Source organism: Chelmon rostratus, chromosome 19 (genome assembly GCF_017976325.1).
Source record: "Chelmon rostratus isolate fCheRos1 chromosome 19, fCheRos1.pri, whole genome shotgun sequence".
Taxonomy (NCBI): domain Eukaryota; kingdom Metazoa; phylum Chordata; class Actinopteri; order Chaetodontiformes; family Chaetodontidae; genus Chelmon; species Chelmon rostratus.
Genome location: NC_055676.1, coordinates 3794217 through 3807767, shown reverse-complemented (window position 1 = coordinate 3807767; position 13551 = coordinate 3794217). Strand labels below are relative to the sequence as shown.

At 42.1% G+C, this 13551-nt stretch overlaps 1 protein-coding gene across 10 annotated transcripts in view; it reads right to left on the bottom strand.

Moving 5' to 3' along the window:
* Positions 1 to 4409: 4409 nt before the first annotated feature.
* LOC121623541 (transcription factor 4-like) overlaps positions 4410 to 13551 on the bottom strand; it is a 205765-nt gene continuing 196623 nt past the window's right edge. For 4 of the 10 annotated variants that reach the window (XM_041960846.1, XM_041960844.1, XM_041960847.1 and 1 more), the window contains 4 exons: positions 11518 to 11683; positions 9491 to 9720; positions 7249 to 7396; positions 4410 to 5052 (listed from right to left, as the gene is read on the bottom strand). In XM_041960846.1, coding sequence (XP_041816780.1) covers positions 5004 to 5052; positions 7249 to 7396; positions 9491 to 9720; positions 11518 to 11683 — 593 coding nt within the window. In that variant the 3' untranslated portion in view covers positions 4410 to 5003. Of the gene's footprint in view, positions 5053 to 7213; positions 7397 to 9490; positions 9721 to 11517; positions 11684 to 13551 lie in introns of all 10 variants that reach the window. The other 6 variants (XM_041960845.1, XM_041960849.1, XM_041960852.1 and 3 more) reach the window with 3 other exon arrangements.

Genomic DNA, 13551 nt, shown 5'->3' with positions numbered 1-13551 from the left:
TTAAATGCACCGGAGTCAGAGCCGGCCCAAAGCCACCAGGGGGAACCAAAGTGAATGGAATATGTCAACTCTCTTTGGGTACCTCAGTTAAGTTTCTGTTGTAATGTAACTGTAAAAATTATGTAATAAAATCATTGATTTTGTTACACCACCCTATAACATTTCCTGAAAACGTGCCATCACAACAAATTTTGCTGAAACTAATGTTGTAACAAACAAACAGAACAGCAAAAACTTTGGATTATCTAAATACATTTTGCAGATACATAAGAAAATCAGGTCATGATGAGATCCTGTGTTTTTATGAGTTTTTGTATTCACACTTCTAATAACATTTTACTGAACAGGTATTTGGGTGTATTGTTGTTTGTTTCTTTAAAACTTTATTTCCAATTCAAAATGAATTCTTGGCTCACGCCGGCTCTGACGCGAATGATTCTTGGTGCAAGCAAAGACAATAATTTGACTTACACTTCAGATGGTCGGCAACCAAAACCACATACAGTACTGAGCACCACTGACTGAAACTAAAAGTTGGCACCTGGCTACTAACCGGACAAATACAACCTCACTAAAAATCAAAACAAGTTCATCATCATCGCCTCTCCCTGGCAAGTCCTCTCCCCACAGAAACCCCACAGAAAATGTTTTAGGACTATTTACACATTTATCTGCAAAAAATACAATTAAAAATGGTAATGTCATGAGGCATGGAGAATTAAACAAATATCATATATCTTTTAGGATTTCTGATTCCTCCCCCAAACCCTCAAAAATGTTCCCCACAGATAATAAACATAATGCTGAAAAAAAAAATGATTTGGAACTTTTGACCTCACTACATTTTCAATGTGACACATTTTTTCAACACACACTGAATTTTACTTTTTCATCTTTTAACAAAAAACCCGATACAACATATTTCTAAAACACAAAATAACAACAGTCTACATGTAAAAATATAACTTTTACATACACAATTTCAAAATAATGGTAAAGTTTGCCATTTTGTTGCATACAATTTACAAACGTCTGTGTGTTGTTGCCTTGGATAGATAGCAGTGAATGGAGCTGATGGAACTCCGGTCCCATTTTGTCCTGCGCAGGGTGCCGTACTAGTCAGAGGGTGATGTCATGGCAACAACAGAGAACACAACAAAGTCAGTTGAAAATTTATAACACTGAGGGGCCTCGCCAACTTCTGCCAGTCCAGTCTTTGAGAAAATAATTCCTTCCCAAGCAAACACTCCTTTGCAAAAGAAAATAAAAAAATAACAGAAAATGGCACCCTCCTTATATATCGTATATATTTTTTTGTACATTTATATATAGATTGATTTATTCAAATAGATTCTTTTCCAGTTTCCGTGCCTTCCTGTTGATTGGGTAGGATTTAAACCGCGTCAAAATGACCACCGACAGAGAACAATGCCGTCGGATAGCGAATCGTGTTGTTTTTTGTTTTTGTTTTTGTTTTGTTTTTTTTTTACGTTTTTCTATAATAGACATGTAAACCATAACAGACAAAAAAAGGTAATAAGAGAAAAGATTCTTCTTAAAAAAGAGAGAGAGAGAAAAAAAAGAAAATCTGTTTTACAACATACGACCACACACTTTGTACTGAAGACTACATTGGCTTACGGACAAGCCGATCAAATATTGATAAAAAGCTGATAAGCTATAATACAAGAAGAGACGCGTTGTTCACCATGGAAACAGGGCTGGGGGCTTGGAACAGGAAGGGTTGGGGGTTATGAAGGACTTGGGGGGGACGGAAAGGACCGGGACGGGGGCTCGTCTTGCTAAATCAAGCGTCTGTCTCATCGGCTCGAAGCCAGAACACGCTGTCTACTTACATATAAGCGTACAGTACATTAAATACAGTTTAGTTTTTTTATCCAAAAAATACTTTTTTTTCCTTTTTAGCTTTTTTTAAATTCCCAGGTCTGGTAAAAAACCTGACTGCATAGAACCTAACGACTAAGAACAGGTTTCCCTAAGCTTGCATCCTATTAAAAGACCAGGTAAATGTCCTCCTCTGGCAACTCGAATGATATGAACTCTAAAAAGGCACATTGGTAGAATTGTGAATGTTCAAATTGCATCTGTGGGAACGCTTATAGGGGGCAAGAGGCTGGGGAGAGGGGCTCCGGGTTAGGGCTCATAAGGCTAGGGTCAGCAGAGAAGACAACACTGAGACTGGGGATTAAATTTAGGCCTGGATTGAGGAGGGTTCAAACTGGGACAAGGGTGAAATGGGACTTTCTGATTGACCCCAGAGCTCAACGGATGTTGTTGCAGATATTCAAGTTACCTTCTTCTGTCGCTGGAGGGTAGACATTAATGCAAAGCAACGCAATAAACATGAAAATTTTCTAATGCCCTGACTCATTTGTTCCTGTCCTCACCGGATCACGGTCACGACTTTTGTCATTTTCAGTACTGCCTTGACCTGATCCTGTCAGTTTCTTTCCCAATCTAATTTCACACCCAAGTCAGTGCTGACTTCTTCTGAACTTACCCAAGAAACCTGCGCAAGCCTAAGTACAAGAAGCAGCACTTACATACGTCCTCCATCAGATACAGACTACTGATCTTGTTTCAACTGATTACAAATGTTTTGAAATTACACATATACTGAGCAAACCAAGGTCATCAAAATGTCTGGGCCCTACATCAGGCATGTCTGATCGCTGGACTCATGCCGGGCTCATGACACACATGAATACAAGCATCTGAGTGCGGCTAATTGCAGCTGATGCCAAGGCCAAATCAGCAAAGTCTGGAGCCCTCTGGAACAGCATGGACAGCAGTTGTGCCATCGCTCATCTGAAAGCCTCTGTGTTCAAAATTTTGCCCGACAGGCCAATGAAGTTGATGGTTCCAGCAACACACGCCTCAACAACAACACAAACTCATCTGCAAATGTCAATCAGAAAGTCCCTCAAGGTCGGCGCGCTGGGCAAGCAGGTCTGAGGTTGGGCTCGGAAGTTTAGGGTTGAGATCGGCCAGATACTAAACCTGGAAAATGCAGGAATCTAATGAATCCAACACAGGAATGCTTTGACTACTGCTGCTTGGCCCCCAGAAGAAAATTATACACCCCTCGCCCCGATGATTGTTCCCTTGCTTCCCCTGCAGCGTCATCACCATTTAGACCTCTGGATTCTCTGTTTTTCCTTCTCTCTCTCCCTATTTCAACCCCTTCAGGATGTCGGCCCACTTTGATCCCGCTTTTCTCCTTACCCTTCCATGACTCCCAAAACTCTCTCAGCTCAGGGCTTCAGGACGTCAGGAACACCCGATTCAAGTAGAGCGATCGCAATTTGGGGAATGTGCTAAATGTGGAATAGAATTCACTTCAGTGCTCAGTCCCACCCTCTTCCCTCTCCGCCACCATCCATCTATCTGGCTTTTTTATCATCTGTCCCTCCTCTCACCCATCTGCCCAGTAATCATTTGATTTCAGCAAAGGCCTGGATTTCAAACTCCGTCTGCACATGCTGACAAATATCACACAAAGGACTTTGATTCGGGATGTTTGCTCGAGCTCTTCCTCTCTGTCGTTGTTTTTGCATCTGCACTACAAACCCACACCGACGGTCTCAAACGAAGATGTCAAGGAAAGTCTTTGCCTCCTGCCACGTTTAAAAAGTACACTTTTTCATTACAGCATGATTCTTCCTCCTGTCTTCTGTGCCTCCTCTACCTTCAGTAATTTAAAGACCCCAGTCCCTCTGGAGTCGCTCACTGATTGATTGATTAACTGATTGATTGATTCTCTCGGTATTCTCTTCCTCTCAGGAGACACACATTAGTCCAAGCTTTTGTATTTATGTTCACACTAATTGTTAGCAGTTTGTACTATTTTGCCTTTTGTTAAACAAAGTCAACGTGGCTATTAGCATAAAACGCTAATAAGAATACACAAACATGTTCCGATTTTTTCTACACTGATAATCTATTGTAAATATTTGCAGTTTACGCAGGAATGCATATGAAGGGGGTGAACGAGTTGCCCCTGTTTTTCTTGTTTAGCCCCTCTTCTCTCTAGGCATCTATGATAGTCAAAAAGCGTTTGCAAACTAAATTTTTGTTCAGATCATTCGGCATATAAAGCGCCTCGGAATAGCAAAAAGGTTGCGTCAGATCCAAAATATCGTCTTCGTTTTTGTTCAGAATTGACTCTGTGAGAATATGTGGCTTGTAAGGGGATGTATGAGTGGGCGGCTTGCTTCCGTGACGCGCTGTGGAACTTTCCTGTTCTGGTTTTGTGTAGTTTTGTTTGCTTTGCTTCTCCACGTGTATCTATCTGACTGGTTTGCATCCAAGAGGAGATCAGGCACAGCTTCATCCACAGTGTGGCGTTAGATTGCCATTCAGTCAGAGATGCGCTGAAGCTGCATTCAACAACAGCTGCGCAATGTTGCTTTGTTAAAAAAAAAAATCTCTTAAACACTTTGTGATATGTTTCGCTCCGTTCTGAATACCCCTCCCCAACGTGTACCCTTCTCACTGCCTGTGTCCAGTTGCACTTTTTTAACAAGTTTTTTTGTCATGTTTTCCATTTGTCATATATATACTATATATAGAACCCTTTTGTTCTTTAAAACTGGGAATGCTGATAAAACAAGTAGTACAAGAAGAAGAATGACGATGCGATTCCAAAGACTTTTGTCCATTGCTGTCACTTTGTGTCAAAAGATCCCACAAACTGCCACTTTGTAGCAGCCGTGTCACAGCGGCCGTTTTAATGTCTCCACAAAGTAGCATCCAGTTCCCTTCAGCTGCGATGCAAAGTGACGAAAGCGACTAATGTGACTCTGCAGTTCGTGTTCTCGACAGAAGAAGGAGACAAACGTGAAGAAGAGGACCAGAGGCGACGGACGAGAGGAGAGAGAGAGGCTGATCTGATTGGTCAGGCCGAAGTTCCAGAGAATCTGATTGGTCAGGCTGAAGCAACAACGGGTTTGATCGATTGCCGGGTTGTCATGGAAACGCCGTCAGAGGAAGTGGTCACTCATCATCTTGATGAACTCTGGCACCTTAGACCTGGAGAGACAAAGAGAAAAAAACAAGAAGGAAGGGAGGATGAGGATAGAAATTTACACACATACACATTTATTTATTTAATGGTAAAGCCCTTATAGCAGCCCCTACTGGTAGCACTATTTATTCCACCCCACAACAATGTCAGGCCCTAACTATAAGCTTTGACCTGTCATAAAGAAACGCTCAACTAGTGTTGAAAATATGTTCTGTGGAGCATAAATGCACTTAATAAAATCCACCGCAATCAAGGCTAAATCTCATCATTGAGTCTTTTTTGAGCAAGTGGCCATTTTGGCCTGATGGCGATGCCAAAGGAAAGGTCCGGGCTCACCGAACCATTAGCATTCATCCTCTGACGGCCAAGAACATTCACAGCTAATGTCATGACACTCTGGCCAGCACTATGGTACAGTGCTATGGTCACAAGGAAAACAGAGAAGCTGTGATGGAGGTTAAGCTTCTCTTAGCTGGTATGTACATTTTTAGGAAAAAGAGGTTTTAAATGAAACTCTGGACTCAGATATAACTGCCATGCAAGCAGTGTTTCTTCATTCAATGAAAAATCTTAATATATATTTATTACTGGGGTTGTACAACTCTATTTGATTCAGAACAAGGGCACTTCTTTGAGGCACAGAGATTAGTAGTGAACCCATGACCTGAAACCTGCACAAACCTCCAGAGTATAAACAAAAAGAAAAGGCATGACTTCATTCGTGTAAAGCTATTGCAGATAAGAGACTATGGTTTGTCTTGGGTCACTCCTGATCCTTATGAAGGGCCTTTGGTACCTCAAGACGCCAGAACATCTGAAAATAAGCTCAGTTGCACATTTATCCTGCTCAATGAGTCATGCAAACACAACATACAATATGAATGTATAAAGAAACCAAAGGTGTAGAGCAAAAAACAGAAACAACGCACATTTAGCAAAAAACAGCGACAAACACACACAGACACACATTAAAATCACACTTACTGCCAATCTGTTGTTAAAATGTACCCAGACCAGACAGAAACTCAAGTTTTGGCCTCTGTTTTGAGCCAGCTGAAATATCATCAGCTCTGCCAGACTTTAACTGTCAGGAACTGAAAGACACGCTTCTACAAATTCATTTCAATGACAGAATTTGGCCTAAAGGCTCCACGTGTTGTCTGTGTAGGTTTTAACCTTTTCTCTACTTGTTTGGTGCAAAGCTATAAGATAAATAAATAAACTTCAGATGGTTATCAATGAGCAAATCAGACGGTTATCAATTAGCAAATTTATTTAAAGCTCATATATTGGCCAGCAAAATTTGCCAAAGTACTGAACTTCCTTTACCAATAAAAAAAAAGGAAATATTACCGACTTAAAAATAGTAAGTCAAAGCTCTGACTTTTTAGATGCAAAATCTGCTTTTTATTTTTTTGGTGGGATGGAACACACCCATTGACAGTCAATCTTTACAAATATCTTCCTGAGCAGCTTAATGCACCTATCCCCAATCAAACTGATGAAGGCATATGTTATCAACTGAATGGAATATCAGTATTGTGCCTTATTGTGTCTTTGTTTTTGTTTCATCACTTAATTAGCCTCCTGTGTATTTAGTTCATGTGTTTTCCCTCTTTCAGTTCTTTCAGTTGTCAAGTTGTCTGCGTTTGCTTGCTCGGATCCTTGTCAGTATTCCTGCCTTTGGTCCTCGTGTCATCCCCGCCTGTTTTATTAACAGGCACCGGCTTCATATTATTAATGCTCGCCTGTGTTTCTCAAGCTGCCTGCTTGGTGTTCTGGATTTGGTTCCAAACTCCTTGTTTTCCTGTTACCCGTCATACACAGTTGTGACAACAAATAGTTAAAACGTACACAGACACTACATTAATGGACAAGTGTTGGACAAACTCATCCATGTTTTTATATAACTTTTGACCCTGAAAACAGGAACGTCCTTTTCCAGTTTAATCATTGGAAGCCAAAATGTGGAGATATAATATATACTGTTCACCTCAACTATTTCTATAGGAGGCATGTTTATTTTGCCATAGATTTCAATTTTATGGCAAGTGATAGGATTGATTAAATGACTGCTTGAAGTTTCTGGACTAGTTTCTGAATTCCGATTCTTTGGGGTTTGAATTAAAGGTACAACAGCAGATTAGTTTATAAGTGAAATCTGACCATTCAGGGGGGGAGGAGATGTTTCTGCGTTTTACATTTGTCCCAAGGGGTTCGACCCGTCGCCCATGGCGGCGGCGGCATGGTGCGCGGCGGCCAATGAGAGGGGAGCCCCATCTGATGTCACGGTGACCTTCTCCTCCTCGCGACGCTTCAGACAGGCCGCCTTGGGGTTCAGGTTTCGCTCTGGACATGGGAGAAAGACGGGAGAGACTGTTATGACTTGTGCTGTTTTCTGTCTGTAAACGGTATGTCCTGACTGTATCATGTGTCTGTTTCTCTTCATATTTTCAGTCAGCTGTTTCTTTGTGCTGGATCACTAAATCTGGTTTGAGACCGAAGCCAAGAGTCAAAACCTTCAGCCGGTGGAACACAATCAACAGGTGCCCCTTCTGCCCTCTCCTGGAGCTCCCGGAGCACTACATGATCTGGAAATCTGATTCAATCTACTAAACCCTGATTTCCACCTTAAATTTGCCCTTATGTGGCTTTGAATTTAGATTAAAAGACACATTTTTCATGCATTTGTACTATATTGACCCAGCTCCTCACTGACGTTGTATGCTGTGGTCCATGATTTAAGTAATCAAACCCAAGACTCCATGTTTCATATGGCGTCACCATTGAACCAAATAGAAGCACTCTACATATCTTTGGCACCATTTTCCACACAGTTCACCTAAACTTTGCTTCAGATATTTGGCATCATTGGAATTGTAAAGACAAAGCCACAATTTTGGTCTGGATGGGGGTATATGTTACCTTATTTGGGATGGCATCAGGTTAAATTCCCACTCATGCTTCACAAACTAGTATACATTGTTTGAAAGCACAAATAATGTATAGTCTACATCATTCTTCTCATCAGTGTAAACCATTTTAAAGGCTGCCATTATTCAACATTTTTCTCATTGCCAAAAAACTCATAAAATGAACAAAACCATGCAATTTGCTAAACCAGCTGGACACTGTAGTTTTTAGCAAACATTACTCCAACAGGAGTAGATTTAGTGGTTTTTCGGGAGCTGGATTAATACACATTAGGTCCACTAGTGAGTATACCTGTTTACAGCAGCAGGACAACAGATGTGGGACTGAATCAAAATAAACTACAGTTTCTATGTTCATGGTAATGATGGACGATGCCGCCCAGCGCAGCAGTGCGGCATATTGTTGATACTGAGAATATTATACTCAACATTACCAGTCTTATTCTTTAGGATCTCAATGTCACTGCAGCTACAGCTGCCTATGACATACAAAATATAACAGTAGACTAAAAAAGGGTAAGAAATCTTACATTTTTACCATTGTTTTGACTGTGTAAATTATCACATCGAGTCACTCTGACAATTAGACTAGACCCTAACGGTGTCTTTTTTGCATAAATGAGAGATTCTATGCACAAAAAGGGATGCTTTTTTAAATGAACAATATATGAAGTAATTTCCGTGTATTAATTGCTTTGTATTGGCGATGTGTGCTGAGTGCCTGGCTTGCCTCTTTTCCACTCCCCTTCAGTGCCGACACTGTGCAACAGCAGCTATCATTAGTTTAGAAATGGAGTCCGCTCATGTCAACAAATGACTGGCATCCACCACAACAAAAAAGCCAAAGCTAATGTTTCTGCAAAGCAGCTGAAATGTATTGTAGTTTTAGCTGGCCAATGATAGCTTCCGTTAACTTGCTTGCTAATGTGGACAAATTGCTGACTAGTCAACGTTGCTAAATACTGTCTTGAGTGAACAATGTCAGGTTATCCATCCAGACCCCCGGGGCTCATCTGGCTGGTGAATTGGTTAGCTTGCCTTTTGCACACTACTTTGTCAGCTGACGTTACTAAGCAACCAACGCCAGATCCATGCAACATAGCAATGTCACGGCTAGACCTTAGTTTTATCGCTATCAAAATACTGAGTGGATATGCTACTTGGCTAACTTGCCAAATTACTTCACCAGCTATTAATTTTAACCAACAATAAATAATGTAACAATACAAGATAAAGGTGTTTAACTATAACGAAAGCTTTCTATTAGCCAAGAACAATGCAAGGCAGGGGTAGCCAAAATGCTAACAGCATCATAAGCTAAGCTTGGGTTGAGCGGCTGGCTTTGGCTTGACTATACTGTGTGGGTCTGATGTTGTCTGCTTCATGGCTCAGTTGAAGAAATGATTTGCAAAGGGCAAGCTAGTTAGTATCACTGTCCTGACAGTCCAGAGTATCCAGGTCCAGGTGTGTTGTAGTTACTGCGATCAAAGTGTCTTTATATGAAACTGACCTCTGACTTGTTGTTCCAGACTGAGGATGACAGCCACCGCCTGGTGCAGGATCAGTAACTTGGTCTGAGGTTTGTCGCTCTTCAGGTGCAGCTGAACCATCCTGCCCAGCTCCTTGAACGCCTCGTTGATGTCGCGGACACGCAGGCGCTCCCGCGCGTTGTTGGCCATCCTCCGTTCCCTCTCCCTCTCCATCTTCTGCTCCGGAGACAGGTCCTCGTCGTCGTTGTTGCTGCAGTGACCAATGATGAGGACGAGCGGGAACAAAGGACAGGGAAGCAGGGGATGAGGGTACGAGACGAGGAGGAGGAAGGGGAGGATGAAAGTTCAATTTATAATTTGTGTGTCCAGGCTTTTAATATGAACCTGCAGTATGTTTCTGACTTCACAAGTCAGACATTAAGTGACAAAATAACAAGGAACAGGGCTCGGGAACAGACATCATGATGTGCTGCATTCTGGGTAGTTGTCAGCAGCAACTTTGGACTGAAAATTTACAGTGAATAAGCAGAGGAGAAGGATCTACTTTGGAAAAAACGGGCACAGCATGGAAGACATGATGTGGGATCACCTAGGTACCAAAGATTGTCTTTTTTTAACTCAATATCTGCGGTGGATTAGATGTTGTCAGGCCATATGACCTCCTCATAAATGCCTGTTTCCAACTTCAGGACTGAGACCTTTGACCAATTTAACATTGACTACCATTGCAGTAGAAACATAACTATCCTATTTCTTTACTCCAAGTACTCCATTCCAAGTGTTTCTTGTGCTCGTCAAGGCCTGTAAACAGACTGTGATGTGCAAAATTGGTGGAGTTCCACGTTAAGTGACAGTGACATGAAAACAGTGCAAAGATGATAAGTTCCCAAATCCTGTAACAAAGCGTGGCAACATTTTTCATCTGCTTTGTTATCTTCATCATCATCATCATCATCATCATCATCATCATCATCATCGTCATGACCGCCACCATCATGTACAAATCTCTGGGTTTGGGATCCAAATGTTTCTGATTTTCGTCATCCTCCAGCTGAACAACCTCATTGGAGGGGTGAAGGCTGCTCGGCTGCATCCAGGATGGGAAATCAACACAGTGAAATTTGAATTCAAGCGTAGCTGTCTTCAGAGTTTACATAGTGAGTGGGTTTCACACATTTTGGTACTCTGAAATGCATTAAAAACTGCTCTTGAAGGCTTGTACTTTCTTGCCAACAGCAAGAATATTCAGTTTCAGTGTTTCTGCTGGTGTTGATTTCCCAGCCCTCAATGTGAGGCGGCACTTCTTTGAGAATATTGACCGTGGGCTCTACTCTGTTGTGTGAGAAACAGCTAAAACCAGGCCCAAGACCATGGAGAGACTGACAGGATCAACCGGGAGCCTCATGTCCACCAGGGACATCTCTTTGTCTTTGCAGTTCTGTCTTGGCTCACAAAGATAAACTGCAGCCATGTCAAGAAAAGAGAGATGCCTGGTGGACACGGACATTTTGTGTCTCTGTATTAACTGACGTATTTAGCTGCTTCTCATCACACTTGGTCACTTCATCAAAGTCCAGAGGCTGGTTCCCAAAACACTCACAGCTTTAATTCCGTCCTTGTGTCCTTTCTCTACAAAAACTACAAAACTCATTGATCTTGTTTTTGTTTTATAAGAGTCAATCTCAACTGAACAATGATGTAAAAATACTCTTTTAGTTAAGTAAAAGTCTTGTCATGATCAAGAGATTTTCCTCTAAATCTCTCTAGATTTCTCTAAAAGCTGCTAAATGGAAATGCTGAATGATCACGTGTTCATTTCTGCCTTGTGACTGAGAAAATAAAGGCCACAGATTGCCACTTCAGTTCGTACAGAATCCAATCCAAATGCAACATCATGAGCAGTTTCTGCTTCTTGGAGAGGTTCGTCTGTCACTGACACTTTGAACAAGGACGGCCTCTGAGCGTGTGGGTGTTTTGTGAAAACGCATGTCCCAGCCCAGCTTAGATTTTTGATGGAAGCGAACGTCTGAGAGGTAGGCGGGGTTACCTAGATCTTGACCTATCAATAGCTTTGAGCTCCTTGCTGTCGGCGTCCTCCTTCTTGGTGTCCAGGGGCTTCGTCTCCTGCAGGAGGTTCTCATCCCCCTCGTCCTCAGACTTGATCTCCGAGCTGACGGAGGAGGTGCTCTGGCCCTGAAGGCCTCCGGACAGGGCTGCAGGAGGATGGAGGAGGAAAGGAGAGGTTAGAAGGTGGATATAGATAAATGCAAAATATGACTGCATGAAAAACAGAAACAGTTAAGTCAGCTTAGTTGTAGTCCAAGTTGGACATATTAGTCATTTCTCAGCCTAAGAACAACTTAACTGGTAACAAAACAGTGGTAAAATAGCTGCAAAGCACTGTCAGCTACATCTGAGTCTATCTAAAAAACCTAAATATAGATCTAAATAAAACCTAACATCAACACAAATACAATCAGTTCTGTTAATTAACACTTTTTGTATCTGTGTCACTTGTTAGCCAACCTCTACAAATACGATAAAAACAGCTAATGTAGGCTAACAATAGGCATCCTGTAACAATGAGAGAGCATTCCTAAATCAGAATATGTTTCCCGTTCTTCCCACTCTGCGAGCGTACTGTGAATGCAGCATCGGGCGTGCCTGAACGCAGCTAATTCTCCAGCTGACCTCCAAGATGGCGGCAGGGGAGAGTCGTGATGCAGACGCAAAGCATCTGTACCCCCTATCTGCCTCCCTCCTCGGCTGAACAGTGCACTCTTTATTTGACGTCTGTATGGATCCGTCACTGGGACGCTGCCAACTTCTCAGTCAACACAAAACACTCCGCTCTGTTCCCACACACACACACACACACACACACACACGTGCGCGACCAACTGTCGGCCATTTTGAATCTCCGTCTGCCTGACTGGAGGCATTTTGTGCGCAGCTTTGAGTGATGGCCTGCGTTTGGTTCGTGTGTGTGCGTGCGACTCTTTCCGTACAACCGCTGTGTGTTTGTGCATAAATAGCCACATTTAAAAAGGCTTAAAGCTGTGAAAAGTGACTTTGTGCCCCTGAATGTCTGATTGGACCCAGACAGTCACAAAATGACAGCGGAGGAGACTGAACACAACACTTCGGGGGAAAAAACTTACTGAGGGTAGCAAGTCTGAATCCTAGCCTTAATGTCTCTGATTGAACCCTTTCTGGCTAAAATTTTACACCCTGTCAATATTTTTCTTCCCCTTTGTTTCTCAAATGCACATTTTCCTTAACATGTGTCATATCATTTCCTGTTTGTACCAATCTTTAAATACGTTGATTTCTAGTTTGCTAACTAAGAAGAACAGTATAGAATGAGCAGGAATTAGGAATTACATTCGCATTGGATGATTCGAACCCCTTACGATTTTTACTCTATATGTTTTAATGCTTTGTACGATGTGGGTGAACCGCCTTTTGTAGTATATAATTTAGATTTACTGTTCAGCGCATGTAACAAAATAAACTTAATCAGCTTGTATGAAACAGGGAGAAAAAGAGTGTAAGTACTGTATATACATGTAATATTAAATAAATATAGAAATATAAATCTTCACTGTAATAGTTTTGAAATTGAAAAAGAGAGAGAGAGAGAGAGAGAGAGAGAGAGAGGAGGAAACCACAGCTCTGCTACTGAATTTGAAGTGTTTGCTGCCAAAAACATTTTAATACCCTTTATTTACAGCCTCTACACACCCTCAACTGTGTGTGTGTGTGCCTGTGTGTGTGTGTGTGCGTGTGTGTGAGTGAGGAACAACTTCTTCTGCCTGAGTGTGTGCGTTTCTCCCTCTCTCACCTCATTACACACTTGGCTGTGGCTGCCGCTGGCTGAACTCCGCTGCCAGCAGACTCATTTTCAGCCTTTAAAAACGAGCTCAGGGCTAATTTGCTCCGCAGCGCTCATATACACTTTTCCTCCTCCATATTCATATCACACACACTGTATTTATTTACCCTCCTCGTTAGGCTTCTTACCGCTCGGGCGGTGAAGGCGAGGCTTGCCAGCTGAGATCCACGCGTGCGCCTGCGTTCG